The 22,024-nt window shown below is 43.9% G+C and overlaps 3 protein-coding genes across 5 annotated transcripts; 2 read left to right on the top strand and 1 right to left on the bottom strand.

Moving 5' to 3' along the window:
- Nucleotides 1–577: 577 nt before the first annotated feature.
- LOC122623133 (protein escargot) lies at nucleotides 578–2,782 on the bottom strand. The gene has a single exon (XM_043802103.1). It carries the CDS (start codon nucleotides 2,572–2,574, stop codon nucleotides 1,171–1,173), a length of 1,404 nt encoding a protein of 467 aa, XP_043658038.1. The 5' UTR covers nucleotides 2,575–2,782; the 3' UTR covers nucleotides 578–1,170.
- An 8,156-nt stretch (nucleotides 2,783–10,938) lies between these two features.
- LOC122626722 lies at nucleotides 10,939–11,981 on the top strand. 3 transcript variants are annotated; one of them, XM_043807091.1, is made up of 2 exons: nucleotides 10,939–11,152; nucleotides 11,637–11,981. In XM_043807091.1, the coding sequence occupies exons 1-2, from the start codon at nucleotides 10,991–10,993 to the stop codon at nucleotides 11,766–11,768; spliced, it is 294 nt and encodes a 97-aa protein (XP_043663026.1). In that variant the 5' UTR covers nucleotides 10,939–10,990; the 3' UTR covers nucleotides 11,769–11,981. The 3 variants fall into 3 exon arrangements, with proteins under 3 accessions (XP_043663026.1, XP_043663027.1, XP_043663025.1); XM_043807092.1 differs by having other exon boundaries at nucleotides 10,939–11,327; XM_043807090.1 differs by having other exon boundaries at nucleotides 10,939–11,347.
- Nucleotides 11,982–17,678: 5,697 nt separating this feature from the next.
- LOC122626462 (transcription initiation factor TFIID subunit 4) lies at nucleotides 17,679–18,550 on the top strand. The gene has a single exon (XM_043806736.1). The coding sequence runs from the start codon at nucleotides 17,755–17,757 to the stop codon at nucleotides 18,490–18,492; it is 738 nt and encodes a 245-aa protein (XP_043662671.1). The 5' UTR covers nucleotides 17,679–17,754; the 3' UTR covers nucleotides 18,493–18,550.
- Nucleotides 18,551–22,024: the final 3,474 nt, after the last annotated feature.

Below are 22,024 nucleotides of genomic sequence, written 5' to 3'. Positions count from 1 at the left end.
CGGAAAGAAGAGCATGACCCAATAAAACCAGAATGCGGGGAATATGTGGCGAACTCTGGAAGACCACTCACGATCATTCTAGATTCCATTGAACCTTCTGGCGGAAATAGGAATTGCCTTTTAAATGAATTTGGACAATCGAAAATGTGGTCTACGCATCCAGCTGATAAATATTTATAAGTTTGTATTAAATTAGCTAAATAAATTAATTCATAAATTTAAATATGTAACATTTTCCAGAACAGACCAAGTAAGTTTAGTTGAAGATGATGATTATCAATATAGTATTACAATACTATAAAATTATAAAAAAGCTGTTGCAATACATTCATAATATAAAAATGGTATCATAGTTGTAGATATATGTTTATTTAACATAATGTCCAAATTAAAGCATTTCGATATTGGAGCTGAAGAAAGAATATGTAAAGCGACAGTTTGGTTCACATGAAACCATTCCTCTTCAAGTTCAGTTAGTAATATTAGCGCGTTATCCTGAAATTGAAGAGTCCCAAGCCCATCCATTGAATAAAATCGATTTCAAGTGTTTTTGTATGTAAATAAATGTATTTTCCTCTTTCTTCGCTTGATGCAATAAATTACTTAGAATTACAAAACATTTTCGTATCAAAATATGTGTTGTTTGCTTATCTTCACTTAGGCTAAAGTAGAACATTTTCAATGTGTACGCGAAAAAGTAGTGGTCATATCAAAAATAGTTTACGGTCTACAGCTAGGCTAAAAATACTATCGTATAAAATATAGAGATATATGTCTTGCTTACGATTGTCTGGCGTTTCATTTGTTCAGCTTAGAGTCTACAGTTAGACATAATACATTATGTACAGGATAAATCGAGAATACTTTACAAAGTTCATCTTTAGGATATGGGCACGCACTCCAAAGTGGTTCGAGCTCTTCAAATTGGTGGTGGTGTTACAAAAGTGTTGCGGGGTGTACAAATTAAAATGTAATTTTTAATTTTCTCTTTTCTCGGAGAAAATGCTGACTAGAAAATAAAAACAAGTGAAATTCTGCTTGAAGTTGTGTGTCTGCACTGGGAGTTTCGGGAACTTGGAGCCGCCTAAGAGAGCTAGGAACTAATTTTTGGTGGAACATGGCTGGGATCTCAGCTATATAGTGTACATATACGGGCTATAGCAGATCGCCCTACGGCTCGGCATAGCCGGCGTAGTTGAGTTCGCTGCTGCTGGAGGATCCTGCGCTGCCGCCAGGACATCCGCCCTCTGAATGCTTGGTAAGGAGGGACATCCGCGAGAAGGTCTTGGAGCAACTGGTGCAGGAGTACTTCTTGATGTCCGAGTGCGTCTGCAGATGAGCTCGCAGATTCGAGCGATCTGCGAAGGCCCGGTGGCAATGCTGGCAACTGAAGGGTTTCTCTCCGGTGTGCGTGCGAATGTGTCCTTGCAGGAGCCATGGGCGCGAGAAGGCCTTGCCGCACAGATTACACTTGCAGGGCAACGTGTGGGTGCGAATGTGCATCTTGAGGGCGCCCAAGGAAACGTAGGTCTTGTCGCAATCCTTGCAGCTGAAGGACTTCTTCACCTGGTTGCCCTCGGCGGCGGGGCAATGGAACTGCTGATGCTTGGTCAGACCCGAGAAGGTGGAGTAAGATTTCTGGCAATCCGGGCACTGGTAACGTGGCGGCTGGTTCTTGTCCTTCTTGGCGGCGGCATTCGGGATAGTTTCGGGCGACATTTCACCGGTCTTGGCTGCTGCTGGTTCTCCCGGCTGGCTGGTCTTCAGATTCAAGTTCAGGCTCTTGTGTTTCAGGGATAGATCTTCGGGCAGCGAGGAGCTGCAGCTGGACTCAGGCGTCATCGATCGCATGGAGTAGTAGGAGTTCTCGGAGTAAGCCGGCGAGATAGGCGCATGGTGATGATGGGTATAGCCGCCCAAGCTCGGATAACCGCCCATCGGTGGATAGGGCAGGAATCGATGCTGGCGCACGCCGATGGGTCTGTGGATTATTTCCGACCTCATGGGCGGGGAAACGGAGCTGGCGCGACCATGGAGATAGTGATGTGGTGGCGGCGACAAGGAGCCCAGCGAGTCACTCGGGGAACTGGGCGCAATGAGATCGCCACGCAGCGGCGAAATCTGGTGACCCGGCTGATTGATGGTCCTGTAGAACTCGGCGGTGTAGGGCGACATGTGGAAGTTCCAGGGATATTTCGGGTAAGTGGGCGTGGGCACAACCACGGAGGCGGCGGCAGCGGCGGCCACAGCAGCTGCAGCAGCGAGAGCCGCAGCCTGGGTCTGATTGGGGTCCGAGTCCACATCGACATCGATGTCCTCGTCCTCCTCCTCGATGTGCTCATCGTCTGTGTGATCCACATCCACACCCTCGTCCTCACAACAATCGCTGACGTTGATCAGCTCCTCGGAGGGGTTTTCCTCCAGAATTTCCATTTTCTTCACGCACAAATCCTGCGGCTCGTTTGCGGTGTTATTGTGATTTTGAGGCGCCTCGAACTGGTAGTTAACTGGGCGCTTTTTCAGCGGGCACTTGCTGTAGTTTTTCTCCACCAACATGTCTTCCACGGTATGCATTTTACTGGCTTTTTATTGATAGTCTTTCGGAATTGTTGCAAAAGTTCTCGATTGTCGTCACTTGGTTTTTAGTGTGTCCTCATGTTCACACAGGCACAAATACTCGATCGATGCACAGATACAAAACGCGTGTTCCGTTAAGCAAAGCGGTTGAATGACGGTTATATTTCGGGTATATTGCGTTGCTAGAGCTGGTTATGTGAGTCGGTTAGAGTCTGGGAATAACTGAGCGAGTTTGGCGGTGGTGCGGCCTTTTTATACCGCCCTTGGTTCGGCTGCACTCGGCTCATCACACGAAGCTGCCAAAAGAGAGCGCGAGAGAGCGTGCATGTTCTTGCAGGTAGATGCCTCGACCAATCGCGGCGTTCGGCTCGAAAACAGGTTTCGTCTTGTTTATGTAGGATTGCCTCACGTGCCGACTTCGTACACTTGCACCAATCGAAGCCTCAAACGAAGCGATGCCGTTATATTTGCTCTAGTGTGGGCTATATAATCAAATGTGCTTACCTGTGTGCGTTGCGCTCTCCACAGCTGCACTCTCTCTCTCCCTCTCTGCATTTGCATTCAATGCGCAATAAGGAGAGCTACGATCTTACCTAGAAATTTAAATTTAACGAGAAATGGGTAAAACCCCCTTTTGGAGGATTAGCGAACGACGGTTTCCTTTTACCTCATTATCATTATCAGGTGCATCATTAGTTGACTTAATAACTGAAACGTAAAAACATTGGCAGGTACCCAACATAAAATACTAACATTTTTAAGGACACACGGGGTTGCATTAATGGGCAGGCAGGTTTCTGCATCAATAAAGAAGGCTCGGGAATTACAATTACCAATGTTTTTTACTAACAAGCATGTTACGGAAAGGAATTTAAAACAAACACTATACATTGAGATTTACTTGAATTTGCGTAATAAGTTTGACAATTATTGGCCAAATGATCAAACCATCTTAGTTTCCGCGTTTTTAAGTAAAAGATTTTATAAGTACTTATTTTGATATTAATAGCAAATATATGTAAATAGATATATGTACATATACCTATGTATGTATACATCTTTCATTGTGTTACTAAAAGAAATTAACATTTAAATTAAATTAATATTATAATTAATAATTAATATACAATATTGATTTAAAATATCTAATAAATTATATGCAGTACCAAAACAAACAGTTGAAAATAAATTTAAATAAATTTATTCTACAGCGTTAATATAGCAAAGAGAAAGAGAGCATTCTCTTCAGGCTAATTGCTCTCTTCTCACTGTTTCGATTCCACTTTGTTTCTTCTTCGCTCTCCAACATTTTCTCTTCGATCTGAGGCGCCAAAGGAGCGATTTCAAAATATATTTATGCGTTTTTGAGATTTGCGGGAGGGAAAGGATCCATGTAGTAGACAACTGGAAAGCAATTAAGGAGCATGTCGAGGTCCTCAAGTGGAAACTGCCACACACTAACACGCTCGACACCAAGTGGCAGATGTGTGGCAACAACACCAAAACAAACAAACAGCGAAAGTGTTCAACTAACAGATAAGATAGTAGGTGTGGCCCCACCCCCCAGCCGAGACCACTCCACTGGCAGGACATAAATCAAGGGGAACCAAACCACGCAGGAGACCAGTGCCAATTCCTGATCACTTACCTGGAATCACGGCAACACTGAGAACAAATTTATAATCATTGTCACAGATAATTTCTCATAGTGTTCAACGGAAATTGTGTTACTTGAACATTTCAGTTATAAGATATGAATAATACCACACAGTGTTTTTACAATTCATTGTATTTTATTTGATGTTTCCCATTAGGGATCGCCAAATATGATTTAAGCTGTCGAATACATATGTAATTCGTAATTTCAACTATCGTTACCCAAAAAATATACAAATTCTAAGCATGCATGCAATTTACCATGCCATTAGAATGGTTTACCGTTTTGGATAGTTTTTTTTCCGTGTAGAAGCCACACACAGTTGGCATTTAACTTAATTAGCGTTCTTATCAAGCATTTGTCCCTGTGGCAGGGCGACTGCTGTGCCTGAGGACTCGGATCCAGATGCAGATCGCCCGTTCCACAGGAATTCCCAGGAAGCAGACTATCCGGGCGCAAGTGCGATCCCACTGAGATTGGCAAACGAGGAACCCGAAAACCGCCAGCATAAATTAATAGATAAACATGTGCAATTCTACAGGACAGGTTCGAGTTTGGCGGCCAGTGTTGGCCATCTGGATAATTTTTCCCCCAAAAAGTTCTTTTAATAATAGATGTAAGTGGCAATTCATGTAGTTGTTGTTCGAGATCTGCAAAATATTTTATTTCATTTATCGATATATACAATTTTCAAGCTCAATCTATATTTCTTTACAACGATTCTTTCTTTGAAACGATTCTTTTGTGAAAATAATAATACAAATTTAAACATTTATCTTTAGGAACTTTCATAATACCTTTTATAATCCTTTAACATTTCCTAATAAAATATAAATTTGATAATAGCTAGTTTTTACAAAAATCCATATGTCTCCTTCGACTGATTTAGCCACTTTTGGCCACTACTTTCGGTCTGTGCCACGTACTGCGATTTACATGCCACGTCCAGGTACTATGGGCATGGGTATTGGTACCAGCTTGAGTCCCGGGGTCTGGGCAGCTGTTATCTTATCGCACGTCGTTGGCTTGGCTGTGGTTATATGGCCAAGCTGCCCATGACGTCTCCTCTAATTCCCCTTAGAAGTAGAAGTCTGGGAGACGGAGTCTCCGTTGCCGTTGTCTCTGCTCGATAGGCTGTTAACAAAGATTTAATGATCTTGTTAACTAATTTTTTTCTGGCTTCGTTCTTGGCCAGAGCCGGAGCAGAAGTGGTCGGGAGTGGGTCGGGAAAGAGACCACCCACCGCAACAGCAACTATCCATCCGACCGCTGTGCAAGTTAATTAGTTTGCGTTTGTTGCCGGTCTTAAATCACACTCGAACGGGTTTATTGCGAGGAATTCTGCGCCAGCAAGTGAGAGTGGAAATTTCGCCAATTACACAAGTCCTCTTAATAATAAGATATAAATTAATGAAAAATTATTATTTTAAAACACAGAAAATACGTAATAACTGGCCCAAAACAGACGGAAAAGATCGAAAGCTTAAGTAAGTAAATGTAAATATTGTAGCTTAAAACTAACTAAGAAGATTTATGAAAGTGTACCAAGGAAAAATAGAAACTTTAAACTTTGTAAATATTTTCAGCCCCATATCAGCTGAAATTCAATTACGAAACTTTAAAGTAGGTGACCCAAATAAGCAAACCGCAGACTTCATTTCAGAATCGAAGCCAATACGCATCCCTTTGCCTGGCAAAGCATTTTGAAAGCGTGTAAAATGGTGATATTTAAGCGATTTTTGGATGTTGCAACATCCCAGATCCCAGACACGATCGCCAGCAAAAACGGCCAGCCAAATTAAACAAAAACAAGACGCAAAAGAGGCCAAGCCGCAACAGGCTAATCCTATTTTGGCGGCAATGAAAATGGAACAAAAATAATAAAACTTTTTTACGACGAGCTCTAAAAAGCAGAAAGGGTTTCTCGCTTTCAGCGTTCCGAACCGGCTCGGACCTCAGTATTTGGATCTGGGATCTGGGTCTGGGGCGAGCAACAAATTATTAACGACATTTTAAATGCAACGCCTCTCGCCTGGAAAAAGGGAAAAGGGCAACAACCACAACCACAAGCCCGATGACTGGGCCACGATTTCTGGATGGACTTGGACATGGACTTGGATGTGGACGTGGATGTGGACGTGGAGTCCGACTTCCAGTTCGACCCGAGAGCTCGACTCCTTGCGGGCTGAACACGAAGATGCGACGCCTTTTAATGAGATTTGTCTGAAGACATGAAAAACTCTTGTAATTCCCCTCTTTTTGCAGGACACACAGCAAAAAGCGACAAAAGTTGGCACTGGAAAAATAGCATTTGCTTATGTGTAGTTGCCTAAATTGATCATTTAATTTAATCAAAGTATTGTTTACGTGGATTAAAGGAATTATACAAATTGTTCCTTTCTTTCATTACTCTTTCAAAACTGAATATTAAATATTGACTAATTGTAAAGAATAATGTTATTTAAAGTGTATCCATGCGAGAGGAATCACTTGCCCCATCGTGTGGCATTAACAAGTGTGTGCTGCAAGTTGTGCTTTATATTTTATGCTCTGGCTGTTAAAATTGAAAATTACTTTTGGCCCAGTCTCCCAGACGTTCAGATCTCGAAAACTTTCGAGGCCTACCGCATTTGAAAGCTGAGACAATAATTGCAGACGAGAATTACAATCGAGCATTTTTATTATTGCCAGAGCAGACTCCGTCACGGATCTGTGGGGATCCTCAGAGCACCTCACCCCATCTCACCAAAACCAATACCAATCCCAATACCAATCCCAATTGGAGGCCCAATGAAAGTGCGTGTGGGTTGCGGCCCCTTGGGGTTTGTGTTTAAGGTCTTCGCAAATGAAAGTTTTCTCTCCATCGATGCTGCAGGACATTATGTTTGATTAACGAAACGCAGGGCGAGTTGTTGTCGGACTGTTGTAAATAAATTTTACAACCTTTAATGCCACCCGTGCAACGTGAAAACGAGAAGCAATTGAAATGTCTGAATTATGTTTGCTGAATTATTGAATTATAGGTGGTCGGAGGGCCAGACATAACTGCAACAAGTACTTAATTACGTCAGGAGAAATTTATTTCCCCATCGAAAAACACAATAAACTTTGGGCAGAAACTTGCAGAGCTTTAAGGGGCATCATAAAAATGCTTAAAATATTGTGTTCTTTTAATGCGATGTTCGTCTTTTTAGATTATATACCAAACATATAGTACAGATAACTTCTGAGTGCTGTCGAGGACTAAAATATTGATTTAAAATATACATTCGATGAAGTGCACAAAACCATAACACTTTCCATGTGGCGGCAGGCATTTTAGCCCGTCAAGTAGCCGCACATTATAACAGCATTAACTTGCTGCACATCGGCTAAGTATAATGCATGCCACGAGCATAATGATGCACTCCCCAAAAAGTGATTGCCGATGAGGATGGAGACCGCGGACTGGGGACTGCGAAAATTATTACATACGGAGCGGGAATTCGGCATGAACATGACGCGCGATGCCACCATAAACCGGGCGATAACCTGGTCCAAGCCGTGGCCCAAGCCATGACCCACTCGATGAGCAGGGGGCGGCAACGGACATCCAAAACCCCATCCAAAAAAGTATCATATGCAAAAATTGTGGCCGAGGGGGGCGGAGGCAGCCGCTTAATGGCTGTTAGTTTGCCGGCGTGCCTTTGGATGCCTCCTCTCCCAACCGCCATGCCCACCACAGTGCCTGAAAACTACACGCGAAAAAATCAAAACCAACTTGGCCACTTGAATATGATGTCTTCAAAATATGGAGCAAAATTAAATGTTTTTTTAAAGGTAAGATATTTTAAAGAACAGAAAGAGTTAGTTTCTAGAGGGTTGGCTTATTTTTAAATGTCTGTTGCTTTTTCCAGTGCATCTCCATTTGCAGTCGCAAAACTGCAGCCCAACGCTATGGTTTCAACCTGTAAAAATGTATAACGACAGCATTAAGCTGCTCCAGCTCGTGCCACCAGCTGGAACTGTTTTCTTCATGTTATATTATTTTCTCGCCGCGATGTTGCAACGCCACATGGGACAACGGTACACTCCGCGCCGGTTCAGGTGGGTTCACAAAGCGGCAGCGCTCGATCTGATTTCTGTCACTGGTCCACCGTCCTCCACCCATCGTGCCCTGGCCACAGCTGAAGGAATGCTCGTGGACTTGGAGGGATATCCTACATTACTCGTAGCTGGAGGAGCTTGAACTCAAGCTAAATAACTCAAAGAGATTATATTATCAAAATGTTATAGAAAATGGTGTGCAGATAAACGAGTCTTGGTTAAACAAATTCAATTCTGGTTACAATATTTTTACCTAATAATTAAATTTTAGTTTTAGATAATACTTTGGCTTACAAAACTTAAGCTAGACTTTAAAGCTTCTTAAGTAACTGCGTGGTCGAGTCTCTTTCCGGTGGCCACTGTCAACTTGCCATACAATAAACTTTCAATATTGTAATTTAAGCAGTTAGAGGTTTTTGTGGCTCCGTCTTATGGGCACATGTTCTGTGCTCGGTCGTGGAGCTGGTTCGGCTTCTGTGTTTCTGGGATGTGATCTGCAACCTGCTCCCCTGCCACTCAAAGTGGCTGGTTCCTGAAATCACAGCCAGGTGCTGCTCATTCTGGCAGACATAAAGGATCTCGGATCCCGGGGCGGGGGATCTCCTATTGCATTCGGGCGAAGCCACCGCAGACATGGTACTTCCAGGCACTTGGCAGATGCCGGGGTGCAATTCAAATTAGTGCTCCGGGGCACTCTGGCACTCGGGATGCATTATCCTGCGGCACGGTGATTTATACACCGACAGGCCGGCGCACGCTTCTTTCTTTTCAATTACTCAACGCTTCCCCAACTCCCAGTTTCATGGGGATCCCCAGCTCCCGTTTCGCCTGTCATGTTTCCTTTTTCCATTCTATTTACTTGCTTTTATTTATTCAAATGCAGCGTGCCTCGAGTGGTCGCACTAATGAACAAATCCTTGCAGCCCGAGTCCTGAGTATCGAATCCTGAATGGTTTTCCGGGGAAACATCTGCGCGTGCGATTGAAGTGGAGTCCTGGCTTTGGCTGTGGATAAGTGTGCCGATGTCGGTGCGTTGGTCCCAGTCAGAAATGCAGGATTAAGAGATACGTTAGGTACTTTCTCTATTAATAAATACATATTTAAATTCAAGGAGACAACGTAGAGCCAGACTGCAAACCATTTCACAGAAAATAAAACGAATTTGTGATTGACAATATCGATAATATTTTAGATTCTTCATACGCTCAATAAATAGTTGGGCACCCGAGAAAGTGTGTCTACATCTGAGCAGCCCAATCAGCCAACCCATATTTTAGCCGCGTTTTATCGCGTTTAAGACCTCTCCTTACTTAGGCCAACATCTGTAACCCAATTGCGATCCCTGGAGAGTGAGATCTGTGGACCTCCCACGTGCTGAGCTATAAAATAAACTCCATTCCATTGCGCGGCCAGAAAGACAACTTGTATATGCACCTACAACCAATCAAATTGATGGACATGATTAGAGGAGAAAATAAAAGAGGAAAGTGCGACCTTTGGCGCCTCGAAAAGAGTTGAAGACTGAAGCCGGGCAACTGAAGACTGAAGACTGGGGACTGAAGACTGGGGACTGAAGACTGGGGACTGACAGACCGATCCCCAAAATAGGCAGATGCATTGGGCTTTCGGGGCGATAATTGATGAGCTTTTAGCATTTAAGCAGCGGAAAATACAAACTAACGCACTTCAGTCGAGGGCCGCGGCAAAACGATGATTAATCATTTGGCAGGTGCTCCGCGGCGAGGCCAGAAAGGCACCAAAAGGCACCATAAAGGCCTCGAAAGGGTTCAACATCCCGGCCCTTCCCTGCTTAACGAGAAACTATTTAACTTGATTTCAACGGTTTGCATTTTTGGTTAAACTGTCAAGTGGCCGGAGAACAGGGCCCGTTGGTCCGCACAAAGGATTCGATGGTCGGCAAAGGATTACCGACTTTTATTTGGCCTGCTTCGGCCACACCCACGCAAAAGGTGCGTTGCGGCTGAGGCGACTGATTTCGAGGGCTGTGAGTGGGCGTGGTGCCTGCTGACCTGGTCGCCGGATTTCGAAGTAGTAGGCCGGTCCCTGTTGGCATCATTATATAATTTGACGAAAGCAATTCGAGGCGCGCATCGAAACAGTTTACGGGTGAAATCAAAGACGCTGGAACAGTGGGCCAGAAAGAAAAAATAAAACCATTTATTGCAGTCTCAAATTAATTTGTTCCATCAATTTTATTATTTACTAAAGAGCATTTAGTTTAGCCGTTGTTGATAGCTAATTTCATTTTACCAATTTAATTTTACATCTATTAATATGTTGATATAATGGTTCCATGACCACTGTCAGTCGCACCAACTGACGGGTTAAATGCCTTGGAAACTTTGCAGCTTGAGCACCCAATTCGAGGCCCGAACTTCTTATTATTGAACCAAGATTTATGACAATTAATAATAGGTATAAAGCAATCGAGAATGGATGCCACTTCCGTTCCCAATCAATTAGGAGGGTCGAAAAAATTTCTCCGCTGAAAATTATGACAAACTACGTATAAGCCAGATTTATGCTGACAGTTTGTTCGTTTCTAAGAGGGCTTAGAGATTATTTTATCTGGACCACCTAGCCACTGATGATGTAATCAAGACGAGCAGAGCACCTTGCCAAATCCTGATCTTCTCCAGGGCAGCTGGCATGTGTTCCACAAGCCATCGACATGGCTTCATCTCCTCGGATTTGTCAGCTGTCCGGAGCCCGCTTTTGTTTGCTGATCTATTCAGAAGTACTCCACCTCCGATCTTTTTGCGAATAATAGACGGACATGGAGATAGGCATCGCCATGTAGCCCAGGCACAGGTTCGTTTTTCGCCTGACTCCTGGCATCTCTTGTTTTTGCCGAACAATGGCAGGAGTACAGAGAAAGATGTTCACCACCTGTCCTTGCGACGAGCAGGACTCTATTTTTTGCCTTTGTATGAGGAGATCGCAGATCCTTCGAACTGCGGCATTGGCTTGTGCCAGCACTCTGCAGGTTTCGTATGTATTTGCAGGGTAAATACTTTTATATATTTACCGGTTCTGAAATCGCGATTTCATTTCTCTCAAATATTGTTGAATTGTTCGTGTTATCGAGGCACAGGTATAAACGTTTGTTCTTTGTAAATACTTTTATATATTTAACGGTTCTGAAATCGTGATTTTATTTTTCAAATATTTTTGAATTTTTGTATTGTTATCAAGGCATAGGTACATAGGTTGGTCCTTCAGGAGCTTCCTGCATTGGCAAATGCCACCTTAAATGCCTTAAGTAAATGGTTACATTTCGAACTATTTCTTCCAGTGCACGGGCACAGATGTTCAGGATCCTCTAGCCAAGAAGAGCCCACCTGATCGAAAGGCGGGATCGGGCAGCGCTAATGCGCCACCTACTGCTACTGGGAAAACAATGAGGAACAAAGCGCGCTGCCATTAGAAAAGGAAAACTGCGCAAAATGCCAGGCAGCATGCTGGGCAGAAGGCGCTCGCCAAGGATTCATTTCGAGCCGGGACGGAGGACAAAGGACCTCGATGTGGGACAATGCTAAGCCAAATTGTATGGCTTTCTAACGATGTTGTCAAGCGGCGCGGGTTATGGCTATTCGTTTTCGATCGCTGCGACATGCCGTCGGTGGTCTGGCCACAGACAGCTCTGGAAATTGATTAAAAATATATATTTTCGGTTTACTGTGGGCATATCGGGAGAGCTCTTATCGTTTAGCACCTGCCTAGCATCATCGTGCTTAGTGGCCCAACCAAATATATTTTTGACTGAGCAAATAACCCATTTTGTGGTAAATATGCTCATGTCATCGAAAATCACGATCACCTAGGTAGCGTCCAAACAAATGGGAGATGGGAATGGTAAATGTTAAATGCTCAGAATTCAGGTGCCCAATGTGTGCTTGTCCAAATGACACTTAAATTATCAAACATTTCGCTTTTCCTGCGGTCGTCGAGTTAATATTTGTTCATAGTCCGCATCTATTTACCTCGAGTTTCTGGTTTTGTGTGGCAACTGCTTAACAAGTGTCTGTTTGGCACTATGTTTTATTTTTATTCAGCTAACCCTTGAGAGTTGCATGTTTCAGATAAGATAATTTCGGTTATCCTTCTTCCTGATAGTTGCGGTAATATTTTTGTTTGGACAGATTGCCCGGGAATATGGTTCTCTTAATGTGTTTACCTATAATACTCGTAAAAGGTGCATTCCTTTTCTGCGTTCAATGCAGGCTAGTTTGTGTCTATGGAGAAGTTTTTAAAATTTCATCTGGTACATCTTAGAGCTCAATTAATTTGTGATCTTTTACATTTTGCTCAGAGCAGAAGTCGCATTTAGTTTCGCGCTCAAATCGAGTCCAAAATTCAAAGGCAGCTAAGGATCATTGTTCTGTTTCTGTTTGCTCTGCAGATCGGCAACATCTTTATTTTGGAAGAAAAGTCTCTCGATAATCACGGGTGTTGCACTCGCATCCCCTTAACTCTATTGTACGCAAATCTGCACCAAATTTATGCAAATTGAAATTCCTGAGCAACACCTGGAAGGCAGAGACAATTGTCCGGATGATGAATGTGCTGCAGGATTGTTCCCCTTGTCTTGTATTATTTTTGTTCATTCTGCTCCTAACCAGAACAGGCCAGACTTCTTGGCGCGGCAAGTACGAATCTGTAGCAAAAGGCAAGGTGTCAATTCTGGGAAATCTGCCCAGCGTGCAGACAATGCCCAACTCAGCGGGATGTCTTCCACCTCCTACTCCTGCTCCTCTCCCAATCCCAGTTGGCCAAGACTATGGTTATGGCCATGTCGTTGGTGACAATGGCCATGGTTAGAGGTGAGATCAGGTGAGGCAGGCGATGGAGGCGATGCTAGCTGGCCATAACGAAGCGCAGACAACATTATTGTCATCGAATGGCAAAAGTAGTCCAGTGGGCTGTGGGAGAATCCTCAAGTAGCGCTCCAATTTACTCCGTCCTCCACGGAAATATTCTTCTTCCCACCAGCAATTTGCATTTGCCTTTCTGCACCGGCTAGGAATCACTTTGTTCGCTCGCTTTGGCACTTAGCATTGAGGGTACATTTATTTATCTAGTAAATGCGAATGATTTTGCATAATTTATAAGATCTTATAATCTGGTTTGGCCTTCTTATTCTGCAGTCAACGACGGCTTTTACTGTTGCTTACAGCTTTTGAGAGCCAGTTATATGTAAAATAAAGTGAAATTATTCGACAGCAATGTGTTCAACAGAGTAGCTCAACCTGTGAATAATAACTTAATAAATAAGAAAATATGGATGATAAGATCAGAGGTAAAACTCTCATAAGTGTAAACCAGTAACACCTCAAAATTAAGTATTTGCTGTGAATCAGAGTTCATAGGAAACCAATTTGGTGATTTTTATCGAGCCTAAAAACCAAACACTTGTTGCTGTTTTGAAATTAAAAGAAACCTGCCAACAAAGCAATTCCTGTGACCTGTTCCCCAGGACAATGCCAAACTCAATGGGGTGTTCTGGGAACGGAAACGCAGTGCTGTAAAAATAAATTAGAAGAAGGTGTCCTTTTGCAGGCGTGTCAATTTACTTCCGTTTCTTAGCAGCAGGATAACAAAAAATAAATCCCATTGCAGGTGTTCAGCGCAATCTCACCTTGCCATTACTTTGGCATTAATTACTACCTAAACGGCTGATAATTGAAACATTTTCCAGGCCTGTCCGCCATTTCCATAAGCCAAATAGATCGCTTCCTCCTCTGACAGATGGAGCCAACGTTTTCAAATGCCCACGCCCACTTAATTGGGGGAAAACCAGTAGCGAACTGCCAAACTGCTGCTGGGCTGTGGTGGAAATCAAAACCATCAGCGGCCACAAAGTCCACGTCGTCGTCTTCATCATCATCATCATCGTGGTAAAGCGTTTCCATGGCTAAGATTGATCATCGGGCTGGGCCCGAGCTCATCCATTTTGGCTTTGTTTTTCTTTATTTTTCTTTATTTTTTTGGTCCGATGCCTTAGCTTTTGGCCTGCCCAATCAGCCACACCCACAAGATGTGCAACGCTCATATTAAAATGGCTTAAAAAGGCAGCAGCAGGCAGCGCTGAAAGTGGCAAGACGGAGCTATAACAACGGCGACCCGCAGCAGATCTCCCTGAGATGGCTCGCTTCCGTTTCAGCTGCAAGGTGTGTGGCAACAACGAGGCCCAAACAGTAGCTCCACTTCCACTGCCACCGAAAGCGCAACAATTGGCAATTTCATTTGCTGCGCCCCCAAAACGCAGCTCCAACAGGTACGTAAGCCTCTGAAGTGGATATGGTTGCCAGTTGGGTCTGGCAGGGGACAGTAGGGACTCGATTTCTGGAACTTGTTGTCCGACATGTGCAAGTGTTCTTTTCTATATCATAACAAAATGCTTCTAGCACGGAATATGATCTAGTTTCGGTTCAAGGTATTCTCTTCTGTGCACACAAGTTGTTAGTACTGACAAAGTCCATATGTGTTCAACTTAGGCTGCAGCCACTGTACCCGCCTCGGCTTGCTCCATTCAAACTTTCTACGACTGTGACACGCTGCGATCTCTATGAACATGGTCCAAGTGGCGGTGGGTTCAGTGGAGGAGATGGGTTCGCGATCCGGGGAATCCGGGAATCCGGGGAGGCCACTCCGTGTGCAGTGCATAAAAGCTGGTGGTGCTACATCATCGTCAAAACCGTCGAGTTGCGACTTCGATTTCCTGTGCCTGGATTGACGTCTCCCAGGTCACTTGCCACAACGTTTGGCTGCATTCGTAATTGCTCCGCAGCGAAATTTCCATATGATAATATTTATTCGCTGGAATATGCCTCCATCTCGAGTCGGCTTAACTGCATCTGTCCGTCCTGTGGAGGCAACGCCTGCGCTCCACGCAACACACTCGTAAACACTGAGAACAAAATGGGAGTGTATTCAATAATGGTGATTTCGAGTTATATACATTTTCCACTGCCAACAGAACTTAATTACTTTACTTATTAACATTACTTTATTAATTCCATATTAGGTTACGAAGCAAGTGCAAGTTACCTTTAAAAAAGAGGAAAATAAACAAATTTCAAATTAAAAGATTATATAAATCCATACTAAAGATAAATAGTATAAACTACTTTATAAATAATCAGAATAAGATAAGTATTCAACTTACAAAACTCATTTAGATCTGCGATTTAAAATGTCAAAGACTTCTTTCGCAATGCTTTTGTTTTCGTTGTCTATTTGACACTGCGCAGGCGGCGAGGATGCTCTGCATCCGACTCCAAGCTCCACCTCCGAATGGCGAACTCCAACTCCAACTCCGAGTCCAAAATGTGTGGGTGGTCGTTTGAATGCCCTGCCCGGCTGCAAGTCTTTCTCCCGACTCCCAGCGTCGTGTTCGCATTTTTTATTTGCATCTTCCATCTTTCGGAAAGGCCAATGCTTCCACTTCTTCGATCGATTTGAGTTTTATTATCTGGTTGGCATTTTAGTTGAATTGTTAGCCAAGTTTATGCGGCTAGCTGCGCGGAAATGGCAGTCGGACGTTTTCCAAGTGTGTATGATGCAAGGCGTATGGAATCCGTATGTAGCAGGGCTATGAAGAGGGAAACTAAGCTATATATGTACATAGGTTGAAAATGAGAAGTTACCCTGCATTTAATAACCAAACGTTACTGCATTTCGATTGATATCACCCATAAAAGTTAAGTAGCAAAAATGAAAATGCATTTTTTACTATAAACTAGTACAGTTTCTTCGTTTAAAACACAGGACTGCACCTTGCACTCAAGTTAAACTGTAATGACACCATTGACCCACCCGCAGGAACACATAGCCTACCCCTATGAGTAGGGAGGTCAGGAAGTTTACAAACTAAAAAAGGCTAAAAAACTAAACAGGTAATTAGGTCAACGCCGCGCCGTGTGTGTGTGTGCGTGTGTGTGTTTGTCGCCGGCACGCGTAATGAACCTGTTCGGGAGTTAAGCTGAGTGGAGTGGAGTTAGCCGCCGGCCGACAAAGACACTTCGTCGTGCATTTCTAATAAATTTCTAGCCGGCCGAACGACGTCAAAACAACACGCGTCTTGCTCCTGCAAATGTCAGGTAACGTGGCAATTAAAAATGCGGCCCAGCACTCCCCTGTGTGTGTGTGTGTTACTACGATGATCTTTCGGGCCAGAAGTTCAGTGGTGCACGGAAATGTGCGGGACACGGCATCGGCGACAGGAGTTGCTAAGCGGGCGACTGTCGCGCGCCGCTGTCTTCACTAATATCCGCTCACCCCGACCGGCGGCGGACTCGAGGCTTTGCGTCTAGGAAGGAGGTGCAGAGGGCATTCCAGAGGGCATCAGGCATCAGACCGCCTCCATTTGAATAATTAGGCGCTCGTGCCGGTCGCCGGTCGCCAGTCGCCCGAGAAGGCCCACTTGCATTCCTGTGCACTTTGCATAACGTGTCCTGCGCCTGCCTCTGCCTCATTCTGCTCCTGTTGCTGGGCATTGAACAGGAACAAGTGCTTAGCTAGCACCGAGTTAGTGGGCCATGGCAGGCACTCAGAAAATATACTTATTTGCTTACAAATTCTTAGGCACTTCTAGGTATATTCGTAAGACCCATTTGGTCATTTACTTATTGAAGCTTCTTATGTTTTCTAAGTGGAATTAATAGATTTCGGTGGGAACCCTACTAAAAAAATAGCTGGGAATGTAATGTTATAGCATTTATAGGTTATTTTTTATTTCATTTTTTATTTACAAATAAACACAAAGTAATAATAATTATAAATAGGTAATACTAAAAGTAATGAATTACAACACAAACTTAAGCACTGTTGATGTACATTATTTCAGTGTAGGAAAATGTTGCGGTCAGCAGTCCACGAGGGGTGGGTGCACTCAAGCGGGGTGCACCGGCATATGTTTCCTCGGAGGTGTTGCTGATGACTCGTGGCAGCACCTATAGCACCTGGCTGGGTGGCGTAGGATAGGGGCTGTGTAGGAATTTGAATGTCCAGCTGAGGCATATTGTATGTAGTAGAGAAACTAAATATCACCTTGCCCAAAGTTTAATAACTACAAATTTAATATAGTACAAATTATACTTTTTTCAAGTCCTTAACAGTTTTATAAAGGGCTAACTAGATTCGTTAAACAGGTAACAGGTAGAATGAACTATATATTCTTGATCAGGATCAATAGTCGAGCCGATCTGTACTTAGATAGAATTCATCACAGTGTTGTTAAGCCTAATATAAATAGTTATATTTGCTGACAGAAACTAGCTTGAAAGGTAGTAACCCTGAACTTATGCGCAGTTCTGACAAAAGCAGCTGTAAAGCTTATTCTGTTTGTCATCTGAAAAATATTCACAGCACAAAAGAAAACCTCGCGAAGTTTGTGAACTATATCCAAGACGATGTCAATTATTTCCATCGAAGTTCCGATACAGCCGTACGCTGGTCAGCTGCTGATCATCAGCGATCTTATCCTGCCGGACTCAGCTTCTCAGGATGCAAACAAGTCAAAAGTGTCGGCGAAGAGAAGGCAACGGGCATCCTTCTTTGACCGCAGCAGTATCTATAAAAAGCTAATAAAGCAATTGTCCCTGGGCCACCAGGCGGACGACATCAGCATTTCGGAGCAGGAATCCCTCCTGGATGCGTTTCTGGCCGCCTTGGAGACCTACATGAAGCATGTCGTCAAAAAGACCATCGAATTGTGCGAACATCGAACGAGCTATCACCTGTATAACGACGCACGTTGTGTGATGAAGAACGATATGAGGACCACGATGATGTTCCTCAACGATCTGGAGATGGCCGACTACGGATCCTCGGACGATGATGCCGGGTTTTATCGCAAGCGTCGCGCAGAGAACGGAGGCAAGGAGAGGAAGGTGGCTCGTCTGGAATCGGTGAATGATACGGCCATGTTAGCCATCGGCGGTCGAAAGCGCCCGGCAGAGGCACTAGGTCCAGAAGCTGCTCCAAGTGGGTTGAAAGCCGGCCAAGTGGTGGGTACTCCCGTTCAGCGACCGTTTGCTCTGCGGTTCAAGCACCTGAACATCAGGGATGTGCTGCAGTTCATGGAGGAGGACAGTCGCTACGCGCGGTCCAACATGCTCTTCGAAGCTTACTTGAAATACAAGTCATAAATTCATCAATTTGAAGTCTTTCCATTCATCCATTTTTACAAAGAGCAGATAGTTTCATTGATTAAAACCGTGTTTTAACTAACTTCATTCAGATATATTGTACTATAAATATGTACACATACATTACTAGAACATATGTATACATTTTTTTATTTAGAAGACATATGTATATGGAACCGATTCCGGCACAAATCTTTTGGTATGCCCCTGCACGCGCGTTACGATTTCAATTGCTGCAATCCCAGTTCAACGAACTTCCTCCTCGCGCAAATCCCCAATGGAAACCCAATGAAAGCCCAAGGAAACAGGTGGTGCTCGCCGCATCCTTTGTTCGGCTGCACTTGGCATTCAACGGATCCCTTGCTCCGTGCACTTTGAACTGCTGTGCTGCACTGCAGCAGACGCATGACAATGGAGCGGGGCACTCAAAGGAATATCCGGCGAGACAGGAAGCATATGGATTCAATGCGCACTGGATTCGAGTATTCGAGTATCCGAGTATCTGAGTATCGAGCACATTGCGCATGCGCCGCGCGATAGGAAACGTGATTTTATCGAGGCGGCTCATTATGTTAAGTGCTGGCAATAAAATCAAAGCGCACGCGGCGACACATTTCATTGAACTTCAATTGAAGCCGTGTTCCCCAAGTCCGCTCATTCAAGTAATTTTTCCCTTTTTTGGGACATGACCGAGGATCGTGCTAGAGACCTTCTAAGGTGGGGAGCATTAATTTCCATGTAATTGTGGGCATTTTAAAGGGGTAAGTGCGATTATAAATGCATTGAGGCTCGGCATATGTTAAAAAGACGTGGCATAGAAAGCGTATTCGGCTGGTGTCAACCTTTGAAGCGGGAAATCACAAAATACATTATCAAGTTCTAGGCTATCACCATATTGATTATGAAAGGGATTTCCCCTTGAGGAAAATATCTATCGTACATATGTATGTTTTTTTGAGTATTTGGATACTTAAAACTATTTCCCTCCACAGGACAATGCACCCACGAAAAGTTCGCTTCTTTCTATTCATAGATAACCGCTTGATAAGCGCCTAATGTGTAAACAAATTCAAAGTGGGCCCATCCGCAGGATCACCACCTGTCCGAGTTGCAAAGATAGCCACCCCTATGCGAGGCACCCTCTGCAAGGTACTTGCTACATGTTGCAACCTCAACTCGGGCGTGTATCCCTTTTTTTAAGGACTCGCAGGAGCAGCTGGTGTGGGCTCGAGGAAAATATCAAATGCTGTCAGGCGTAAACTTGACAGGTAGATGAGCAGGAAAAGTTCTCCCCCTTTTGTTCCCTTTGTCCGGCGATCGGAAGAAGAGAAAACCACCCCAAAGTTGCAACATTGCAGCACATAAAACAAAAAACAGTAAAACAGAGTAAAGTCAATATAAATTGAATTAACAGAAATTCTATCAAGGAAAAACTGTATTCTTTAAATTCAGATGGAGTATTATACTATCTTCCGTAGATTGACGGCTCGATTGATTTATCGTAAAGTAATTAGCTTAGAATATCTTTTTAATATGCCTTATAAGAAAGTAATGCGCAGCGTTTTTAAGTGTACGCTTCGCTTTTCCAGGCGGAAGAGTCTGCTTTTTATGACGAAAGCAAGGTGTGTTTGAACAGACGGCCGTGTTGCCGAGAACCTTGCAACCCAGTAAGGACAGGAAGGCGAATTCCAGCACATGCAACACCACCGAACCACTGGCAGAACCGCACCACCACACCACCACAGACGATCCGTTAGGTTCTTTTCTATAGGTGCACCACTATCGTGTTTGTATAGCAGGAACACACAAAGAGCGGCTTTTGTGGGGGCAGGAAAATGTGTTGCACCCTTTTTGCATAACGCCGCTTTCTGTTCCGCTCAACTCCGATCCGATCCGATCCCAGCGGATCCGAGGCGAGGCGATCCGGCGATGTGGATACATGTCTGTCATCGTTGTATTATTAAAGACGACTCCGTCTCTTCTTCGCTGAAGTGGCAGCTGTGCCAATACGCGGCCGTAAAAATAAGAGTCCAACAAATTATTGTTTGCCGAATGGCTTTCGGGACCGGTGTTCCATTCAGCCGGGGAGCACGGATAATCGGAATCAGAATTGATTGGAGCCGGGCTGAACTGGCCGTGTTTGCATGCCGATAAGGAACCTGATGGGGAGCCAGCACCAGAACCAGAACGACATCTTGCTTCGCGCTTATTTACATATAAATAAGCTCGCTCCTTATCTATCTAGTAATTTAAATAAACCCATTTTCGAAGGTCTCCTGCGCTCTACTTCGTTCTACTTAGTGGTGGAAAATAATGTCACTCCTTGTAGTGGAACGGCTTCAATTGGCAACATGCCATTTAGCTCATATTTTGTTCAACGCCCTAATGCTCTGATTGTCAAAGCCATTATTAGCTTTACATTTTGTATCACCAGTTTGCTGTGGAACCTTTAACCCTTTCGTCATTAAGGTGTTAGGCTTCAGCTGAAGTCGATCATAAAGATGATGAATTAGAAAATCGAGTGCCTGAACCGCCTCACACTTATCCTCTCGGGAGTCTGGGCTCCGTTTCTAATCCGCAACATATGCCGCGAAGCGCTACGTGCCACCAGTCCACAGCCACAGCCAACAGTGGGCACTCACAAAAGAAGCCATAAAAACACATGGACACGTAACGATTGGCGACGCTGCAGACTGCGGCCCCAACTGTTGCGTATTAGAGTTCGGGAACAGTGAAATCCGGGAAGAGGGAAGCGACCAGCCCCCGGTAAGACAATTTATGACTTTATTAACTTCAAAACGCAACCAGGCGGGCAACAAAGTGTTAAGCTGAAGCCACGGCGGCAAGGCGATGAAGTTGTGTAAATGAAATTAATCTTCAATAGACACTGGGCAATAAACGAAACCAAACATCCCGGGCAGCCTCTCCCATTCACTGAGAGTAAGTCTAGGCGTTTTCTATAAAGTATCCTTATGTTTCAAATATGACCATATGAAAAAATATTAAGCCGACTCGCCAGCATTTATGTAGGTTGGAGGAGGTCGATTACTCAAATAACAAAGTTGTAAATGGTTTATAAATAAAAACAAGATTATTTCTTTTTACTTGTTTTATGTATTAAAGAAAATAATAAGTAAGTATTATATATTCTCTTAAACTTTAAGCTTCATATGACATTTATCCAAATAATCTAGATTTTTTCCTGTGTATCCAGCTTTGCCATTAGTCATTAAAAATTCGACTGAAGCCGCCGCTTCCATCTCCATTTTAAACTGCATCTTCTGTTGCAGTTGCTGCTGCTGCTGCCTTTGCTGCGGCTGCTGCGTATTTTGTCAGGTGTCATAAAAACCGAATTTATTGCGCATGTGCAGCGGCTATAAGAGCAGCGCTCCTCAGCATTTTTGTTACAGATTTTCAGTTTTATTATTTAATTTTCTCGTTGCAAGAGCATAACGCATAAATCACGATGCGTGCCGCACTAAGGTGACAGCACTTTAGGGCACATAAACACACATCGGCAGCGGCATTGCGA

This window comes from Drosophila teissieri, chromosome 2L, assembly GCF_016746235.2.
Source record: "Drosophila teissieri strain GT53w chromosome 2L, Prin_Dtei_1.1, whole genome shotgun sequence".
Taxonomy (NCBI): domain Eukaryota; kingdom Metazoa; phylum Arthropoda; class Insecta; order Diptera; family Drosophilidae; genus Drosophila; species Drosophila teissieri.
The sequence above is the reverse complement of the archived record's forward strand: the minus strand, read 5'-3'. Positions and strand labels throughout refer to the sequence as shown.

What these genes read in the sequence shown, in the direction of transcription:
- LOC122623133 (XM_043802103.1), bottom strand. Translation starts at nt 2,574, where the DNA reads ATGCATACCGTGGAAGACATGTTGGTGGAGAAAAACTACAGCAAGTGC.
- LOC122626722 (XM_043807090.1), top strand. Translation starts at nt 10,991, where the DNA reads ATGTGTTCCACAAGCCATCGACATGGCTTCATCTCCTCGGATTTGTCA. An exon ending in GTTTCGTATGTATTTGCAGG is followed by an intron (nt 11,348 to 11,636) that starts GTAAATACTTTT and finishes TATTTCTTCCAG; the next exon opens with TGCACGGGCACAGATGTTCA.
- LOC122626462 (XM_043806736.1), top strand. Translation starts at nt 17,755, where the DNA reads ATGTCAATTATTTCCATCGAAGTTCCGATACAGCCGTACGCTGGTCAG.